At 44.2% G+C, this 20,900-nt stretch overlaps 1 protein-coding gene across 2 annotated transcripts in view; it reads left to right on the top strand.

The window, feature by feature from the left end:
* The first annotated feature begins 2,018 nt into the window (after positions 1–2,018).
* Positions 2,019–20,900, top strand: part of ABL2 (ABL proto-oncogene 2, non-receptor tyrosine kinase) — an 87,241-nt gene continuing 68,359 nt past the window's right edge. For both annotated transcript variants that reach the window (XM_089683971.1, XM_089683970.1), the window contains exon 1: positions 2,019–2,451. In XM_089683971.1, the coding sequence (XP_089540097.1) occupies positions 2,280–2,451 (172 nt within the window). In that variant the 5' untranslated portion in view covers positions 2,019–2,279. The remainder of the gene's footprint in view (positions 2,452–20,900) is intronic.

Below are 20,900 nucleotides of genomic sequence, written 5' to 3'. Positions count from 1 at the left end.
AACCATGCAGTCATGGCCTCCAAGGTTTGTTCAGTGGGGTCAGCCTCCAAGCAGAAGACTGGTGTTGGAATGTAAACAAACCCCGGGGCCATTGGCCTGATTGCATTGGTTTTCTGTATACATACCTTTTTATTGCAGTTTACCAATCCTTAGGATATGGTGGCTGGCTTAGTTTTTTTTAGTGTATTTCCTCTATTTTCACCTAGTGATCTGGCTAGAAAATCTTTTGTTTTTCAACTTCCTTTAACCAGTTCCGCGCCGCCCTATAGCAGAAATACTGCTACAGGGCGGCACGGGTGTGCAAAATCATGTATATATACGCGTGATTTTGCAGTTCCGGGTAGGGAATTACTCGCTGGCACCCGGTGATCGCAGAGTATCTCCGATGGGGGAGAGACCTGTATGTAAACAATACAGATCTCTCCCCTGTCAGCTCCAACATGCTGCTTTGTATGGCTCTACATAGCACAGCCATACAAAGCAGTGTGTCTACAGTGAAACAAACACACAGCACACATAGTGAAACAGTACACAGTTAACCCTTTGTTCACCGGAGATGTTAACCCCTTCCTGCCCAGTGTCATTAGTACAGTGTCAGTGCTTTGTATTAGCACTGATCACTGTATCGGTGTCACCGGGGATATCAGTGACACCAAGTCAGTTTCTCCCAGTGTCAGAATGCCCGCCGCAGTCGCTGATCGTCGCCATAAAAAAAATCCATTATATATACCGCCATTTGTAAATGCTATAACTTTCACGTAAACCAATTCATTCACACGTATTGGGATTTTTTTTTAGCAAAGACATGGAGCAGAATACATTTTGGCCTAAATTTATGATGAAATTTGATTTTTAACATTTTTTAATGGACATGTTTATAACAAAAAGTTAAAAATATTGTTTTTTTCTCAAAATTGTCAATATTTTTTTATTTGTAGTGCATCAATAAAAACCACACAGGCGATCAAATACAACTGATAGAAAGCTCTATTTGTGGGAAAAAAGGACATACATTTCATTTGGGTGCAGCGTTGCATGACCACGCTATTGTCAGTCAAAGTAACGCAGCGCCGTATCGCAAAAAATGGCCTGGTCAGGAACGGGGGGTAAAGGGCAAGCAGTTAACAGTGGGCAGCACAGTGGCTAAATGGTTAGCACGTTGGCCTGGCAGCAATAAGATCGTTGGTTCGAATCCCAACCATGGCACCACCTGCCTGGAGTTTGCATGTTCTCCCTGTGCTTGCATGGGTTTCCTCCAGGTACTCTGTTTCCTCCCACATTCCAAAGAGATGCTGGTAGGTGAATTGGATCCTGTCTAAATTGTCCCTAGTATGTGTATGTGTATGAATGTGAGTTAGAGACCTTAGATTGTACACCCCTTGAGGGTTAGGGACTGATGTGAATGTACAATATATATGTAAAGTGCTGAGTAAAATTGACGGTGCTATAGAAGTAACTGAAATAAATAAAACAGACTAAGCTGTCCAGCAAAAGTAGCAGTTAGATGTTTGGGACCAACCATTGCCAGGGGTGCTTACAATGATCAGCTTTTATTCATTTATGTGAAACCTTTATCCCAAAGGGAAAAAAAACTTTCTGCAAAAATGTTAGTGGGAGTTCAGCTTTAATTTATTAGCCCTGTCCATCTAACATTGCCCTCTCCGCAGACCAGATCTAAAATGCAGCCCATAGTTTATAATGAGCCTGTACACACAGGCATGTAAACAATTGTTTCTCTTCCTCCCTTGAAGAGGGACAAATGGCTCCAGGCTAGTAAAAGTGCGGTCATTGGGGATTGCAGGGGATTGCAAGACTTCTATGTAAAGTAGGTACACCAAAACCTGATATTTGGCAGCCTGCAGTCCCGGGTGTATTACTGCAAAGCGTACACTAGGTGGCAAGTGGACTTATAGGACGTGCACAGGAAGCTCTCACGCCGCCATCTTTGTGGAGGCCTCCCGGCTCCGCGGAGAGAGGGCGCTCTGGGCATTCCTCTCTAATGACAGGGGGCGCTCTGGGTTGCTGCTGTCGCTTCTCGCTGGTTAATATGGCGGCGGCCTGGGCTGCGGCGGAGGCGCGGAGTCAGAGCCCGTGAATCGGGGATCTGAGGACCGCCGCCCGGCTGTCATCTTGAAGTAAGACCGGGGAGGGGGAAACAGGCCCGGCTTGGGGAGAGCCCGTCCATAGAACCGCCGGCCGGATCATGTGATCAGCTTGCCTGGGGCCATCCCGGTGGCTGTTGCTGCAGAGGCGGAGAAGCGGCTTAAGAGAGGCCGGGGATGGGCCAGCAGGTAGGCCGGGAGACACCCGGGGCACCGCCACCGCCCAGAGGGAACCGGAGTACCGGGACCAGACCGAGCCACCAACCGGGGACCACCGGGGGTCGCAGGAGAGAGCCGACCGGGAAGAGCAACCCTGACAACGCCGGCTTCAATATCTTCACCCAGCACGGTGAGTGTCACCGACAGCAACCCGCGATCTCCTATAGAACATACATCGTATAATATATATATATATATTTCATACATATCACCCAGGTGTCATCTACACTGCATATATATATCATCCATTACCCAGGTGTCATCTCCTACACTGCATATATATATCATCCATTACCCAGGTGTCATCTCCTACACTGCATATATATATCATCCATTACCCAGGTGTCATCACTTACACTGCATATATATATCATCTATTACCCAGGTGTCATCTACACTGCATATATATATATATATCAGCCATTACCCAGGTGTCATCTCCTACACTGCGTATATATATCATCCATTACCCAGGTGTCATCTGCACTGCATATATATATATATATATATCAGCCATCTCCCAGGTGTCATCTTCTGCACTGCGTATATATATAATCCATTACCCAGGTGTCATCTCCTACACTGCATATATATATCATCCATTACCCAGGTGTCATGTACACTGCATATATATATCAGTCATCACCTACACTGCATACATCATATATATCATCCATCACCCAGGTGTCATCTCCTACACTGCTTATATATATCATCCATCACCCAAGTGTCATCTCCTACACTGCATATATATATCAGTCATCACCTCCACTGCATACATCATATATGTATCATCCAGGTGTCATCACCTCCACTGTATACATCATATATGCATCATCCAGGTGTCATCACCTCCACTGTATACATCATATATGCATCATCCAGGTGTCATCACCTCCACTGTATACATCATATATGTATCATCCAGGTGTCATCACCTCCACTGCATACATCATATATGTATCATCCAGGTGTCATCACCTCCACTGCATACATCATATATGTATCATCCAGGTGTCAAAACCTCCACTGCATACATCATATATGTATCATCCAGGTGTCATCACCTCCACTGAATACATCATATATGTATCATCCATCACCCACACTGTATACATCATATATATACCATCCATCACCCAAGTGTCCTCTCCTACACTGCATACATCATATATAATATATATAATCACCCAGGTGTCATCACCTACACTGCATAGGTCGTATATATCACCCAGGTGTCATCACCTACACTGCATAGGTCATATAGATCACCCACACTGCATAGGTCATATATATCACCCAGGTGTCATCACCTACACTGCATAGGTCATATATATCACCCAGGTGTCATCACCTACACTGCATAGGTCATATATATCACCCAGGTGTCATCACCTACACTGCATAGGTCATATATATCACCCACACTGCATAGGTCGTATATATCACCCAGGTGTCATCACCTACACTGCATAGGTCATATAGATCACCCACACTGCATAGGTCATATATATCACCCAGGTGTCATCACCTACACTGCATAGGTCATATATATCACCCAGGTGTCATCACCTACACTGCATAGGTCATATATATCACCCAGGTGTCATCACCTACACTGCATAGGTCATATATATCACCCACACTGCATAGGTCATATATATCACCCAGGTGTCATCACCTACACTGCATAGGTCATATATATCACCCAGGTGTCATCACCTACACTGCATAGGTCATATATATCATCCAGGTGTCATCATCTCCACTGCATACATCATATATGTATCATCCATCACCCACACTGCATACATTATACAGGTGTACCTCGGTTTAATAATGCCTCGGTTAACGTAATTTTCGGTTTACGAATGACAATCCACTGAAAAAAAAAGCCTCGGTTTACAAATTTATTTCGCAATACGAAGTGTATGTCGGTGCCGGCTTTTTTTTTTTTTTTTTTTTTTTTTCTTCGCAATAGCTCACAGAATTAGCTGTTGCTTTCCCTGGAGTTAAAGAATACTTTGTTTCTTTTATCTCGGGAAACAATCTAAAGGGAAACATTGTTTCTTTTATTTTGGGAAAGTACACTAAAAGGAGACTTTCTTTCTTCTAGCTTGGGGGAATGTGACAGCTGATTCTCTGAGCTATAGTGAAGAAAAAAAAAAGCCGGTAATTCAATTTAAAAACCGGCACTGACCTATAGGGGTTTATTTACTAAAGCTGGAGAGTCCAAAATCAGACTCCCTTCTGCATAGAAACCAATCAGCTTCCAGATTTCATTGCCAAAGCTTCATTGAACAAGCTGAGGTTAGAAGCTGATTGGTTTCTATGCAGAAGGGAGTCTGATTTTGGACTCTCCAGCTTTAGTAAATAAACCCCATAGTGACAGCAACTTTTTTTTTTTTTTTTTTTTTTCTTTCTGACCTCTGGAACAGATTAATTGGTTTTCAATGCACTCCTGTGGGAAACCGCATTTGGTTTATGAATTTTTCGCAATACGAAACGTCCCGGAGAACGCATTAAATTCATGAACACATATATAATATTTCTAATCCTATATAATGTATAGATATTACCCACACCCAGTTGTCGTCATACATCATATATATCTATCATATGTATATCTATCATAGTTATCACCCACACTGAGGTGTGATCTTGTACAATATATACATAATAGATGTCAGCTATCACTGAGGGGTTATCCCCCTATAGTACATATATCATATATAATATTTATTACAGGTACTCGATTAGCGCTGTCAATTTACGCAGCGCTTTACATATATTTATTATACATTCACATCAGTCCCTAACCCTCAAGGAGCTTGCCATCTAAGTTCCCTAACTCGCATTCATATATACACATACTAGGGCCAATTTATACAGGATCCAATTCACCTACCAGCATGTCTTTGGGGTGTATCAGCCATCTCCCAGGTGTGATCCCCTATAGAACATAGATCACTGACATCAAAGGGTTCATATCACCCATACCAGGGCTTAACAAATTTGCCTTGAATCTAAAAGCCACTTAAAAAATGTTAGGAGCCAGTTGTTTTAAATCAGCTGCACGGCACTCGGAACTGCATGTCCAGGTGGACAGGCAATAGGAATTGCTTACGCCAGGTGCCAAATGAAAAAAGAAGATTGTGAAAAAAACAGAACTTTTTTATTAGTTTCTGTTATAAAATCTTGCAAATAAGTAATTTTCTCCTTCACTGCTGCATTGATGGGCACTGATGAGGAGACACTGATGGGCACTGATGAGGAGACACTGATGGGCACTGATGAGGAGACACTGATGGGCACTGACCGGTTGCAGTAATAGGCGGTACTGATGGATTTCTTCAGTTATCTAACTCAAACCTGTGTTTCCGTCTTTGTAGAAAGAGGGGGTGGGTAAAAGTCACTGAAGCCATAGCCAGCTGCCCCACACTCGCTGTCCACTCACCAGCAGTAGGTAAGGCAAGGTTTCCAGATCAAGCCCGCAACCCCAGCTGTCAAACTGGGAAGGAGATGTCAGAGGTGGGCGGGCATTAACAGCAAGCAAGGGAAGCCCTCAGTCAAAATGGCAGGCACGTCACACTCCTCACATCCCCACCTATCAGAGGGCATTGGTTCCCACAAACAGTGCTGTATCCTGCTCCAGCAGGCCGCAAAGCTGCAGCCTCAATACCCAACCTCTTGGTCTGTGCATACGTGGGGGGTGGGGCACATGGGAAGACCAAATCCAGACCGCTGTTGCAGTGTAGCCCAGATGCAATTTCCAGTCACCATGGCGACCTGACGCCTAGGATTTGTTGAGCCCTGACCCATACTATAATACATATCACCAATACTGATTGCCAATACTATATTACATATCACCAATTCTAATCAATACTGTAATACATATCGCCACTACTAATCACCAATACACTGCTCAAAAAAATTCAAGGAACACTTTGAAAACACATCAGATTTCAATGAGGAAAATATAATGCTGGATATCTATACTGATATGGACTGTATAATGTGTTAGGAATGTAAAGATGCTCCATCGTTTGATGAAAATGATCGACCTACAGAAGACTGAATTCAAAGATACCCCAAAATCAAAGTGAAAAAATGATGCAGCAGGCTAGTCCATTTTGCTGAAATTTCATTGCAGCAACTCAGAATGGTCCTCAGTGGTTTGTATGGCCCCTACGTGCTTGTATGCATGCCTGACAACATCGTGGCATGCTCCTAATGAGAGGACGGATGATGTCCTGGGGTATTTCCTCCCAAATCTGGACCAGGGCATCACTGAGCTCTTGGACAGTCTGAGGTGCAAACTGGTGGCGTTGGATGGACTAAAATATGATATCCCAGAGGTGTTCTATTGGATTTATGTCAGTGTGTGGGGCCATTCAATGGTATCAATTCCTTCATCCTCCAGGAACTGCCTGCATACTCCCGCCACATGAGGCTGGGCATTGTCGTGCACCAGGAGGAACGCCGGAACCACTGCACCAGTGTAGGGTCTGACAATGGATGCAAGGATTTCATCCCGATACCTAATGGCAGTCAGGGTGCCATTGTCTAACCTGTAGTGGTTGTGCGTCCCTCCATGGATATGCCTCCTCAGACCATCACTGACCCACCACCAAAACGGTCATGCTGAATGTTACAGGCAGCATAACATTCTCCACAGCTTCTCCAGACCCTTTCATGTCTGTCACATGTGCTCAGGGTGAACCTGCTCTCATCTGTGAAAAGCACAGGGTGCCAGTGGCAGACCTGCCAATTCTAGTGTTCAATGGCAAATGCCAATCGAGCTCTGTGGTGCTGGGAAGTAATCACAGGGCCCACTAGAGGATGTGGGGCCCTCAGGCCACCCTCATGTAGTCTGTTTGTTTGGTCAGAGACATTCACACCAGTTGCCTGCTGGAGTTCATTTTGTAGGGCTCTGGCATTGCTCATTCTGTTCCTCCTTGCACAAACGAGCAGATACCAGTCCTGCTGATAGGTTAAGGACCGGCCCTGTCCAGCTCTCCTAGAGTAACTGCCTGTCTCCTGGAATCTCCTCCATGCTCTTGAGACTGTGCTAGGAGACACAGCAAACCTTCTGGCAATGACACATATTGATGTGCCATTCTGGAGGAGTTGGACTGCCTGTGCAACCTCTGTAGGGTCCAGGTATCGCCTCATGCTACCAGTAGTGACACTGACCCTAGCCAAATGCAAAACTAGTGAAAAACAGTCAGAAAAGATGAGTAGGGAAAAAAATGTCAGTGGCCTCCACCTGTAAAACCATTCCTGTTTTGCGGGTCATCTCACTGTTGACCATCTAGTGCACCTGTTGTTAATTTCACAAAAGCAGCTGAAACGGATTAACAACCCCCTTTGCTACCTAACTGACCAAATCAATATCCCAGGAGTTGAACTGACTTGATACTATACTCTGATTAAAAAGTATTCCTTTAATTTTTTTGAGCAGTGTACATATGACCAATACTAATCACCAATACTATAATACATGTGACCAATACTAATCACCAATACTACAATACATGTCACCAATACTAATCACCAACCAACACTGTAATAATGTAATCACTACCAACACTACATATCACCTATCAACTGACAGCAGTGTGTACTGCCTATCACCAATACGATAATACATGTCACTCACCATATAATGCATATCACCCATCAATGACAGGATCTATATACTTCCATAGTGGAGCTAGTATGGTCACCATAGCAACTGAAAAAATTGTCAACCAGGTCACTGAACGCTATTACCCTTTCTGTCCCTCTGATCTTCTGCCCGCTCTGTCAACACTTCCTCCACTCATTGTCACAACATTCCCTTCCCTTTATGTCAGATCATTAGTGTTAGTCTGCTTCTTTCCTCCTCCCCATGCCGATCCTTGCCGATCCCTTTTCCTCATCATCTCCCCCCCCCCCCCCCCACTGGGGTATCCAAAGTTGTCCTGATGAAATCCACTACCGCACCTTGGGTCACCTTCCCATCCTAAATCATCGTTAGCCAGTTGTCTACTCCAGCTTCTTGCAGTTGGCCCATGGCCTTCCAGCCAATGCATACCCTTGCTCCTGCACCCTCCTGAGATAGGTGAGAGAAATATTCCAGAAGTCTGCAGGAGCAGGCACACATGGAGGCAGGGCGAAGGTTGGACTAGAATATATAAAGATACTATAATACAATCTCCCTGAAAATTCCAGTTCCCTGACTGTCATGATCCATGGGGAGAATCCCTGTCTGGTTCCTAGTTCTGGGTAAGATTTGTCCAGGTCTGTCCTATTGTACAGAAACCTATCACTGTGAGGATGTACATTGATCCGCCGTAATATTATGACTGCTTATAGGTAAAATAACATTGATTATCTTGTTTTAATGGCATCTGAAAGTGGGTGGGATATATCAAGCAGCAAGTGAACATGTTGTTCCTGAAGCTGATGTGTTGAAATCAGGAAAATGGGCAAGTGTAAGGATTTGAGCGACTTTGACAAGGACCACAGCTAAAAGCCTACAATGGGCACATGAACATCAAAACTGTACCATAGGAGCAATGGAAGAAGGTGGCCTGCCCTGAACTTGTTGTGTCCCTCAAACCATTCTTGAATTCATCAAATTGTTGACTTGGAATCCAAATTCTGCAGATCTCAATTCATTTGAGCATTTGAGTTGTGCTGGAAAAACAAGTCCGAACCATGGAGGCCACAGCTTGCAATTTACAGGACTTAAAGTGGTCGTAAATGTCAAGTGATTTATTTTTTTTCCTACTTTTATGTATTCTTTGCATTAAGGTAAAAAACTTGCCCCCCCCCCCCCCCAATACCTGAGTCTGATCTCAATCCAAAGCTGTGTACAAGAGTAGGGGCTCTCTCCGCGCTCTCTCTTCAAAGGTGTAGAGATGGCAGCAGGGACCATTGGCTCTCAATCACTGCCAGTGAGAAGGGGATGGGGCTATGCTGTGCTCTGTGTGTCTATGGACACACAGAGCTGGCACGAGGGTGAACACCCACAAGTACCTCCATTGCAAGTGGCTTGCTATGGTAGACACATGGCAGGGGCAAGGGCCAGGAGCACTGGCAGGGGACCCCAGAAGAGGAGGATTGGGGCTGCTCTGTGCAAATTCATTACACAGAGCAGGTGTATATATAACATGTTTATTGTATAATAGAGGAGAGCAGAAGTTCAAAATAAGCAATAGAACATGTAGGACACTGGTCTTTGTTTTCTCTTTTTCATCTGTATTTCTATAGTGTTTCTCCTTGGGGACTCAAAGCGCTTTATCTCTTGTTGGGGCAGATAGTGAGGCAGCCGTCTTGGGTAGACAGGGGCCAATGAATTTACTAACATGTCTTTGGAATGTGGGAGGAAACTTGCACAACATTCAAACTCCATGTGTCCTGACCAGGACTGAAACTGAGGACCTCAGTACTGCAATGCAGAAATGCTAGCCACTAAGCCATTGTTCTATACTGTTGGATAGATTGTCACCCATAATGTCTTGTAGACTTTAGCTTCCATCACCTCCAGTAGCTGTCGTAGGTTTAGGAAGGAGCAGTTAGAGGAACAATATTTCAGCTTCATAACGAGGGATACCAGACTTTGATATTATGGGGAGTCCAGTAATTAAGCTTCATGCAGAAGTGATGGAAAACAGGTTTCATTGTAACAAGCCATAAGGCTCCTCATTCTCCCATTCAGCGTTGGGATTACGAGTGGGAGAATCTGGTTGCTAGGACAACAATACTCTTCAGTGCTTGCGTTCTACTGCGAGAAGGTGTACTTGCTTTGTTAATGCATGGCTTTACCTTGGATAATTCATCCAGTCTCTGCGAGTCCTGTTCATAGTATACATGGTGCACCAAAAATCTGGTTCCATAGGCCTCGAATTATTAGAGGACATCATTGCCATCTCCATGAAATGCATCTGGTCCAGGGACTGCATGGTGATGATGCAGACAGGAGTAGGGAATGTTGTGCGTCGCTCTTACAACAGTGGGACCTCTGAAGCCTCATTTTTATCTCCGTGGTAGTGACAATGATACAATGCATGTTGCTGATGTGAAATCAATCCAAACTGGATGGCTGAAGGCCAATTTTAAAGTGATCCACAGATTATAGTGAGGGTGGGGATATTTGGTGACACATTAATTGGACCATATTTGTTGATAGTATAGTAACAGGAAACTTACCTCTGTATGGTACAATTGCTTCCCTTAATTAGATGACATTCCATTGTTCCAATAAAATGTTTCAGCGAGATGGGGCCCCACCATGCTTTGCTATTGCTGTAAGATATTTTTAAATCAGACTTTTCCGCACAGGTGGCCCAGGAAGGGAGGTCCAGCTGAATGGCCTCCTAGTTCTTCAGACTTAACACCACTCAACTTTGTTTTTTTTGTGTGGTTACTTAACCACTTCCAGACCGGACACTTTTACCCCCTTCCTGACCAGGGCAATTTTCAGCTTTTAGCGCTATCACACTTTGAATGACAATTGCGCGGTCATGCAACACTGTACCCAAATGAATTTTTTACCATTTTTTTGAGACAGATAAAGCTTTATTTTGGTGGTATTTATTCACCACTGGGATTTGTATTTTTTTTTGCTATGTAAATGAAATGTCCAAAAATTTTGAAAAAAAGTGTTTTTTTTATAAAATTTTGCAAATAAATATTTCATCATAAATCTTAGCCAAAATTTATTCCGTTATCTTTTTAGTAAAAAAAAAAAATCCAAATTAGTTTATAAGCAAAAATTATAATTTTTAAACATTTTTTTTACATTTTTATTTTATTTTTTATATTATTATTTTTTATTTTTATTTATTTTTTTTACATACTGTCAGCCTAGCAGTACAGTGTCACCATGGTGACACTGTACTACTTGTAGGGGGTGATGAAGATTTTTTTTTTTTTTTTACACTGATTGCTTTTACACCCTTATAGGATGTAAAAGCAATCATTTCTCTTTCTCTCTGTGTGCATTCTTGCACTCATTGAGAAGTACTGAGTGAGCTGTGATTGGTCACAGCTTGTCACATGGTACAAGGCTTTTGTGAATAGCCTTGTACCATGTGACCTCTGTGATCATTCACAGATTTCACACGTAGTAAGCAATGATGTCACAAGTGACATCTTGCTTACTACTTTGCATGTGATCACTGATTGGCCAATCAGTGATCACATGATCGGTACCTTGTACAGAGGTCCCGTCCAACGATCGGTGTTTCACTGTGTCCGGAGGACACAGCGGGCACCGGATCGCGGTGCTGCGCGCTCCCAGGGAGCGCGCACAAGCAGGGTGCGGGGAGGCCGTTTATAGATGGCCACCCGACCCTGCACTGCCATCGTCCGGCCGTTTATATACAACGGCCGGACGGGAGGTGGTTAAGGTCGATAGTCTGACGGAATCACCCCAGAGCAATCATTGCATTAAAGGAGGAATTCTTCTTTGCATATAACAACATCCGTTACATTAAAGAAGAATTCCAGGTATAACATTTGTGTACATAGTTACATTGGTCCAGTGTAACTATGTATATACGATACCTGTGGGATCCCTCTAGAATCTGACACTCCCTGTAGTAGACAACGCTCTTCCAGTGATGTCCACTAGCTTCCAGGTCCTATGCCGAGTGGCTGCCCTGCTACATTCTGAATGCAGGAGGGCGAACGCAAAGTACAAGCACCATTCAGAGAATGCTTTGCATTTTCTCAATGAATGCAAAGGGTTTCCTGATTGGACAAGGAGGAGAGCGAGATGTCATCACCCCACCTCTCTGCTCTGTCTAGTTAGAGAGCGCTTTACATTCATTGAGTAAATGCAAAATGGCTCCCTTCATGTGATCACAATGCAGCAGAGAGCTGCTCAGTAGGGGACCCAGAAGCTAGTGATGTTGATGGAGTAGCCATGTCTACAGTGATCTTCAGCTTCTAGAGCACGTGTCAAACACAAGGCCACCAGGCTGAATCCAGCCCACCAGCCACCCCCCCCCCCCCCCCATGTCGGCAGGAAAAAGGAAGACAGAACTCCTCCTACAGCTCCTGCGCCTCTTTTTGCAGGTGCCCCTCATCTCTGCCTCCCCTGGTCTCAGCATTAAGCAGACTCCAGCCCTCCTCTGGTCCTCCTCCAGACCCTGCACTTTCTGCATCCCAGCTCCACCCCCAGTTTCTTTACAGCAGCACAAGATAAGGCACTGCACTGTGATGTAAGGAAGGGTAGAGTGGGGTGGGGGGTAAGGGGCTCTTGACACCTAGCAGTCTTAAAGATGCATACTGCCATCAAACATCAAATGTGACCCGTTCAAGTGAATGGGTCCTTGCCCCGACCGTGCAACGCTTCAGGCTTTCTAAATTATGCCACAGAAGGTGTATGTTCTTAGTAGGGTAGATGGGGAGGAACAATACATTTATAATATATGCTGGAGAGCCCATCCAGCCACTGAGGCATAACATTACTATAATAGCATCATAGATATATGTATTTGTTTTGTTGTTAGATACATAGAGATAATAGAGACACTATTATTATCTTTTTTTGTCGTTTGTGTCTTTTTTTTTTTTTTTTTTTTTAATTGGTGGTGTCTTTTTGTTATCCTTTTGAGTGTGTGATTTTTTTTTTTTTTATCGTTTGTGCCTCCTATATATTCTGAATTTATAAGTCCATCTTGTATTTAAACAATCCTACATGACTGAGCACATCCCAAGAGTTGGTTCACCAAAGAGCTATGTTTCTGTGTCACATTCTTGTGTGTATATTATTTTTGTGTGGCTTGATTGCTTCATTCCCGCAATGGAATATTAGGGGGAACTAGATCTTGTTAAGGAAGAGTAAAAATGTTAATCTTTCCATCCTCCAAAAAATTGATACTGGAGAATTCAATCACCCAGTATTGCCTTCCATCTTTAGCATCTGAGTTCATCTCTGCACTTGAGCTCCTTGCTCTGCATACCCGCTGTCTTTGTTATGTATGACTCCCACACTCTATTGAATTTTTAATTTATGGAAAAAGCAGCAGCAGGAGTAGAGGAGGAATAGGAATACGTTGTGTACAAGAGTGCAAAAAAAACTCCAACATAGATGTTTACTTGCTTTTAGATTCTGCTAGATTTGTAAGACGATGGAGGTGGTCAACCCACCAAACTCCACCTAAAATAAAAATGCTATACTGTCATTTTAAAATGACCATGTTGGTCTGTTTTAAAAAAAAAAAAAAAAAGAGAAAAAAAAATCTCCTTATTGGCATCTCCTTGCTATAGAAAAGCTAGTGTACTTGCTCCTTCAATGGCTTGTGATTCCTAATTACTCTCCATTTCGGCATCGCAGCCTCCACTAGACTTTTCAGCATTTGGCACTTCAGGAAATAGAGGTTTCCTTTGTACCCTGTTGTGTGCTATGGTTCCATCCTTTGAACCCTAAATCTTTACACGACACAGCAGTGACATAGGGATCATGAGGTGGAACCACGGTGTGCAGATGGAGGCACAGGCATCCAAGACTTCTGGAAGTGATAAATGCTGAAGAGTCAGGTGGAGTCTGCACCACTGGAACAGAGCAAGGGAAGAGGAGCCAAAACACTGGAGGGGAGGATGAGGCCTCATTCACATGGATGGCTGCCTGTGGCTGGCAGTAGATACTTGTCGGTGTAGGGATAGCTTCATGCACATTGCTTGCTATGGGGGCACTCCGAGAAGAGGGAGATGGTGAGGGGGCTCCAGAAAAGGAGGTAAGACACAGCTCTGTGCAATACCATAGTGCAGAACAGGTAAGTAGAACACATTTATTATTTTAAGAAAAAAAAGTCTTCACTCTCTCAATCAACATTGACTATTTTTAATCCTTATGCTGCCAACACTAGTACATAGGTAGGAAAGCATATTATATTGTTTTAAACATTTATTTATTTTACATTTCTTCAGTTACTACCCGGTTTCCATGCCTAGGCTGTCATACATCCCAGGAGTCTTCAGGAGGGAAGGGAGGGTTCTCAGCTCAGCCAGTGCCTGAGCTAAGGGCAGATTGATTCCAGGAAGGAAATGCTACATGAATAATAATCTGCTGTTACGCAAGATGGCCACTGCCAGAAATGCCAGGGGGTGTTTTGAAACTGATTTCTCATGGTTGGTTGGGGGAGTTTGCTTTAAAAATGAAAGGATAAGTTCTTTTTTTTTTTTTTTTTTTTTTTCTTGTTACGAATCGACTGGCTCCCCCCCCCATCCCTGTTGTGACAGCTGGCAGGTGATCTTCTCTCTCCTATTTTTTGTTAAAAGGTGAACTTCTCTTTTTAACAATAAATTAAATGGCATTTTTGGTGTTTGGTGCTCAGATGCTGTGCAGTTCCATGTTAAGTTTGGCTTGAAGCCATGTGGACATTGCTAAAGAGTTAGTGTTACCAAGTTCAGGACCCTGCATTCTCTATATCTGGCCTCCCACAGTACACAGAACATGGAAATCTAATTATTGTAGTAAATATAAACTGCTAAATACCTCATAAGCAGTATTTAGCAGTCTTGTGACTTCTATCAGTGTCCAGCTCAGCACTGGTTAAAACTTGTAGGAGTTTTCATTCTCCTCTGACTGCCCTATAAGGCTGCATAGACCCTGACTCTCTGCTGGACAGTGCTGATTGGCCCTGTGCCGATCACATGCACTCTATAAAAAAAAAAAAAAAATACGCTCTAGCGATGCACACTAAACTGTGCATGTGCAGATTGATTCTTAGAGCTCTGTACTATCAGCAGATGGATTGGGGACAGTAGAAGGGGAGGATCAAAGAAGACAGGATCAAACAGTCTTTTTACACAATGTGGAGGATTAACCCCTTAGGTTATACAGTGAGTATAACAAGCATGCTTTACTGCATATACAGACTGATTTTACTGTTGTGGGTTTAGTAACACTTTAATGTCAAATAAAGACCGCTGATGTTGGCCCCCATAGTACGAAGCCATTGTGTTGTGTTGTTTTTGTTTTTTTTTAGGCTACCTGACCTGAAACCAGAGTTCCATGAAAGCTGTTTAATGAGAGGTTTTTACACTCAGTACAATTCTAATAGTTTTGTGCAGATCTAAGTTTTGAATTTAGATCTAGTTTTTAATGTGTTTTCCAGTTTATTAAAGCAATACTAAAGTCATTTTTAAATTTTTTTTTTTTTTAATAAAAAATTTAAAAAAGACATACATACCTGCTCTGTTCAATAGTGTTGTAAAGAAAGCACCATCTTCTGCTCTTCCTGCAGTCCCTCACCAGCGCTGTCACCTTCCGGGTACCATCGTAGCAAGCTATTTGCTAAGGAGACATCTGTGTATTTGCACTTTGAGTCGGGCTGTGTGTGTCCAGAGACCCACACGGTGCCAGTAAGCCACACCCCCAGTCCCTCCTTATGGGAGTTTGACTGACAGCAGCAGGAACCTATAGCTCCCGCTGCTTTCAGTGTCTTCTGTGAAAGGAGTAAGGACTCATGTACACGGGGCGTTTGGGAAAACTCTTCTGAATGATGGAAACTGCTGGAAGCCGCGTTTGAATTCGCATTTAGAAGTGTTTTTAAAAGATAACCTCAGGAGACCCTCCTAAATGCCCAGAATGCACTGAAAAATAGTAAAAAATTAACTATTTCAGACATTGTGAGAGGAATATAGAGAGCAAAAGCAGAGAGAGCAGTATGTGTTGAGATGACCTGTCTTTTCTAGTTGTATTCACTATGGATCCCATCATGAGCCTAATGCAGCACGTTCTATCATTTTTTTTTTTTTTTTTTTCCTTCACACGAAACCTGGAACTGACTGCTGGTGTACCGAGTTCGAGTACCTGGAAAATGCTTTGCATGCATTTCTGATGATGAAAAAAGGCTCTGGACAGCATCTGAATATGGAACAGTTAAAAAACGCTTCTAAACGCAAACGCTTATAAATGCGGATAGCCACGTTTACAAGCGCTTGGCCAGTAAAATCTACTCCTGAACGCAAGTTTGGTGTGTTTAAAAAAAAACGACTGTAAACTCAACTGCCTGTAAACAACATAGTGTACATGGACACATAGGAAAACATTAGGGAGAGTTCAGGAGCGTTTCTGCGTTTTTCAGCAGCCCCTGAACGTGAGTTTATCAGCTGCAGTGTACATGAGCCCTAAGTTGGTGCAGGGGTGCTGCAGCTGTGACAGTGCTGGAATGGTGACAGGAGGCAGAAACGTGTTTGGGAGGGGGGGTGAAAATATAGTTGAGTGTTTTTTTTACATTAATACAGAGAATGCATTAAGGCAAAGAAAATATAACCTTTTTAGACTTTAGGGCCACTTGCACAATCTCAATACTGGGTAACGAATTGTGGAATATACGGAGCGTAGAGGTGTGATTATAGAGCAGCGCTCATGAATTCTACCATCTGTAGGTTAATCATTCATCTTTCAAAGCAATTGCTGCCTGCCTGCAATAAACAAGAAGGGAATGAAGCATCTGGTTTCAATAGCGGTGTTTTAAAAGTGTGGAGATTAGTAGGGTTTGGTGTAAATGACATGTACTGCTTTTGTATATCCTATAGGGCAGTGTCACCTCTTCCTGTGTTACCCACCCTTTTAATGAGGTTAGAAGGTTATCCACCTCTATTGTATTAAACCTAATTAGGACTTTTAAGTAATGTGTTCCCATGTTTTACTTGGGAATGTATAATGCACAATGTGGTTTGTTGGCAGTATGACATTTTAAGTCTGAAGTTTAATCTGCTTCTATTTTGCCCTACTGGGTTCCTTCTTTCCCACTCATCAACATGCTAATGACATTTTTATAGAAATTACAGCTGACCTCATAGGCTAACGCTCCGTATCCCCAGTCATCACCGTACATTATTTTTTAGTATTGGGAAAACTGAATCTAATATAGATAGAAAGCTTTTGCATTTATTGTAATTTGTTTAAAAATAATTTTACTATTAAATTATAAGGTCTTTTTCTTTCCTTTTGGAAGGCCACCATAGCATAACTTTCAGTTTCAACATATACCAAATGTACAATACAACACATACCTAAAATCCTTCACGCAGTGCCCTGGTTACCCACACCCTTTAGCGTATTATAAATATTTCGGAGCATTTTTTTTTTCATCAGTTATAGCAGTGGTCCACAAACTGCGGCCCTTTGCTTGCCTTTATGCGGCCCCTGGAGCACTATTCCTCCCACTGATATGAGGCACTACTCCTCCCAGTGTCATCAAAGATGAGGCACCATTCCTTCCACTAACGCCAGCATTGGGGCATAATTGATATTAACTATAGAACACAATTACTCTCATTAACACCAAGGAGAGGCCACTTTTCCACCAACTGATACCATCAATGGGGCACTATTCTTGCCACTGACACCAATTGGTTGCTGGGGTACCAGTTTCTTCCGCTGACACCAATGTTGGGGAACTATTCCTTCTGCTAACACCAATGTTGGGGAACTATTCCTTCCGCTAACACCAGTGTTGGGGCACTACTCCTTCCGCTAACACCAGTGTTGGGGCACTATTCCTTCCGGTGACACCAGTGTTGGGGCACTATTCCTTCCGGTGACACCAGTGTTGGGGCACTATTCCTTCCGCTAACACCAGTGTTGGGGCACTATTCCTTCCGCTAACACCAGTGTTGGGGCACTATTCCTTCCGCTAACACCAGTGTTGTGGCACTATTCCTTCCGCTAACACCAGTGTTGGGGCACTATTCCTTCCGCTGACACCAGTGTTGGGGCACTATTCCTTCCGCTGACACCAGTGTTGGGGCACTATTCCTTCCGCTGACACCAGTGTTGGGGCACTATTCCTTCCGCTGACACCAGTGTTGGGGCACTATTCCTTCCGGTGACACCAGTGTTGGGGCACTATTCCTTCCGCTAACACCAGTGTTGGGGCACTATTCCTTCCGGTGACACCAGTGTTGGGGCACTACTCCTTCCGCTGACACCAGTGTTGGGGAACTATTCCTTCCGCTGACACCAGTGTTGGGGCACTATTCCTTCCGCTGACACCAGTGTTGGGGCACTATTCCTTCCGGTGACACCAGTGTTGGGGCACTATTCCTTCCGGTGACACCAGTGTTGGGGCACTATTCCTTCCGGTGACACCAGTGTTGGGGAACTATTCCTTCCGGTGACACCAGTGTTGGGGAACTATTCCTTCCGGTGACACCAGTGTTGGGGAACTATTCCTTCCGGTGACACCAGTGTTGGGGAACTATTCCTTCCGGTGACACCAGTGTTGGGGAACTATTCCTTCCGGTGACACCAGTGTTGGGGAACTATTCCTTCCGGTGACACCAGTGTTGGGGAACTATTCCTTCCGGTGACACCAGTGTTGGGGAACTATTCCTTCCGGTGACACCAGTGTTGGGGAACTATTCCTTCCGGTGACACCAGTGTTGGGGAACTATTCCTTCCGGTGACACCAGTGTTGGGGAACTATTCCTTCCGGTGACACCAGTGTTGGGGAACTATTCCTTCCGGTGACACCAGTGTTGGGGAACTATTCCTTCCGGTGACACCAGTGTTGGGGAACTATTCCTTCCGCTGACACCAGTGTTGGGGAACTATTCCTTCCGCTGACACCAGTGTTGGGGAACTATTCCTTCCGGTGACACCAGTGTTGGGGAACTATTCCTTCCGGTGACACCAGTGTTGGGGAACTATTCCTTCCGGTGACACCAGTGTTGGGGAACTATTCCTTCCGGTGACACCAGTGTTGGGGAACTATTCCTTCCGGTGACACCAGTGTTGGGGCACTATTCCTTCCGCTGACACCAGTGTTGGGGCACTATTCCTTCCGCTGACACCAGTGTTGGGGCACTATTCCTTCCGCTGACACCAGTGTTGGGGCACTATTCCTTCCGCTGACACCAGTGTGGTGGCACTATTCCTTCCGCTGACACCAGTGTGGTGGCACTATTCCTTCCGCTGACACCAGTGTGGTGGCACTATTCCTTCCGCTGACACCAGTGTTGGGGCACTATTCCTTCCGCTGACACCAGTGTTGGGGCACTATTCCTTCCGCTGACACCAGTGTTGGGGCACTATTCCTTCCGCTGACACCAGTGTTGGGGCACTATTCCTTCCGCTGACACCAGTGTTGGGGCACTACTCCTTCCGGTGACACCAGTGTTGGGGAACTACTCCTTCCGGTGACACCAGTGTTGGGGAACTACTCCTTCCGGTGACACCAGTGTTGGGGAACTACTCCTTCCGGTGACAACAGTGTTGGGGAACTACTCCTTCCGCTGACACCAGTGTTGGGGCACTATTCCTTCCGCTGACACCAGTGTTGGGGCACTATTCCTTCCGCTGACACCAGTGTTGGGGCACTATTCCTTCCGCTGACACCAGTGTTGGGGCACTATTCCTTCCGCTGACACCATTGATAGGGTACTATTTCTGCTGCATTTTCCACCCCCACTGGTCACAGTCCAGCCCCCCTAAAGGCTGACGACCAGTAAACTGGTCCTTTTATTCAGAAAGTTTGAAGATCCCTGAATTATAGCATGTGTTCACGTGGTGGGGTCTGGTCAAATTCCACACTTTTCGGGGTTCACTAAATGCACTTCATCAGGAACTGGGAAGGCTTTGTGACATAACCCTAGGTTCACATATGGTTCCCAGAGATCACATGACCCTCCATGGTAATAGTGATAAAGGGTTGCAGCGCTGTTAGGCCTAGTTTAGAGGGGCGTACTACAGTGTGTGCCTGTGCGAGGGTCACGGCTACCTGCATTGGGATGCACAGGTGTTCCTTGTATCCTCATGCAGGTAGACCTGTTAATGTCATTGGGGATGCAGTCACTGTACAGACGCAGCCACTGTTTGACATCTGAGCGGCTGCACGGCCCTGAACGCACACTGTCTGCATTTGGGGCTGTATCCCTGCACTTGTCAAATTAAGAGCAACCGCTACATCCGTGTGAACGAGGCCCTAAGGCTGCAGTCACACTTAAGTGATTTGCAGTTTGAAGTTCCAAAAATGCTCACACTTAAAAAAAAAAAAAAAAAACTCAGTTCTGTGGTGCCTGGTAATGCAATCACGTGTGAACAGGCACCATTGGGGATTGATTTTTTTTTTTTTTTTTTTAAGTTTGAGCATTTTTGGAACTTTGAGCTTCAAGCTACAAGTCGCTCAAGTGTGAATGCAGCCTAAACACTGCCTATGTGAGCTTGGCTGTGAAGTGTTTGTACAGGAAAACTCCCAGTTATCTCTACATAGTATGTGTCGGGTCCATTGAAGTTATTTGTGAATCCATAGCCGTCTTCTGCACCCTTGGAGATCAGCAAAGGAGACAATGTCAGGAAGTGCTCACGTGCTGGCATTTTGATCTGCACCGAATTCAAGTCACAGATATGACCCTTTGATGCAAATATATGTGCTTTTCAGAGCTTTTATGTAAAGAACTCTATTACAAAATTTAGATTTTTTTCTTTATTTTATTTTTGAGGAACACCTGTAATTACTAACTTTGCTAACTTGTCAGTTTTACATTCTTTCCATGCAGTGGGAGGATAATTAATATGGAGTCTAGCATTTGACACCCTGAAGAGTTTTTGTCTGCCCAGCTCTT

The sequence above is a fragment of the Staurois parvus genome, unplaced genomic scaffold (genome assembly GCF_062004578.1).
Source record: "Staurois parvus isolate SC_StPar_1 unplaced genomic scaffold, SC_StPar_1.0 ptg000332l, whole genome shotgun sequence".
Classification (NCBI taxonomy): domain Eukaryota; kingdom Metazoa; phylum Chordata; class Amphibia; order Anura; family Ranidae; genus Staurois; species Staurois parvus.
Note: the sequence above shows the minus strand (reverse complement) of the source record. Positions and strands in the feature narration are given on the sequence as shown.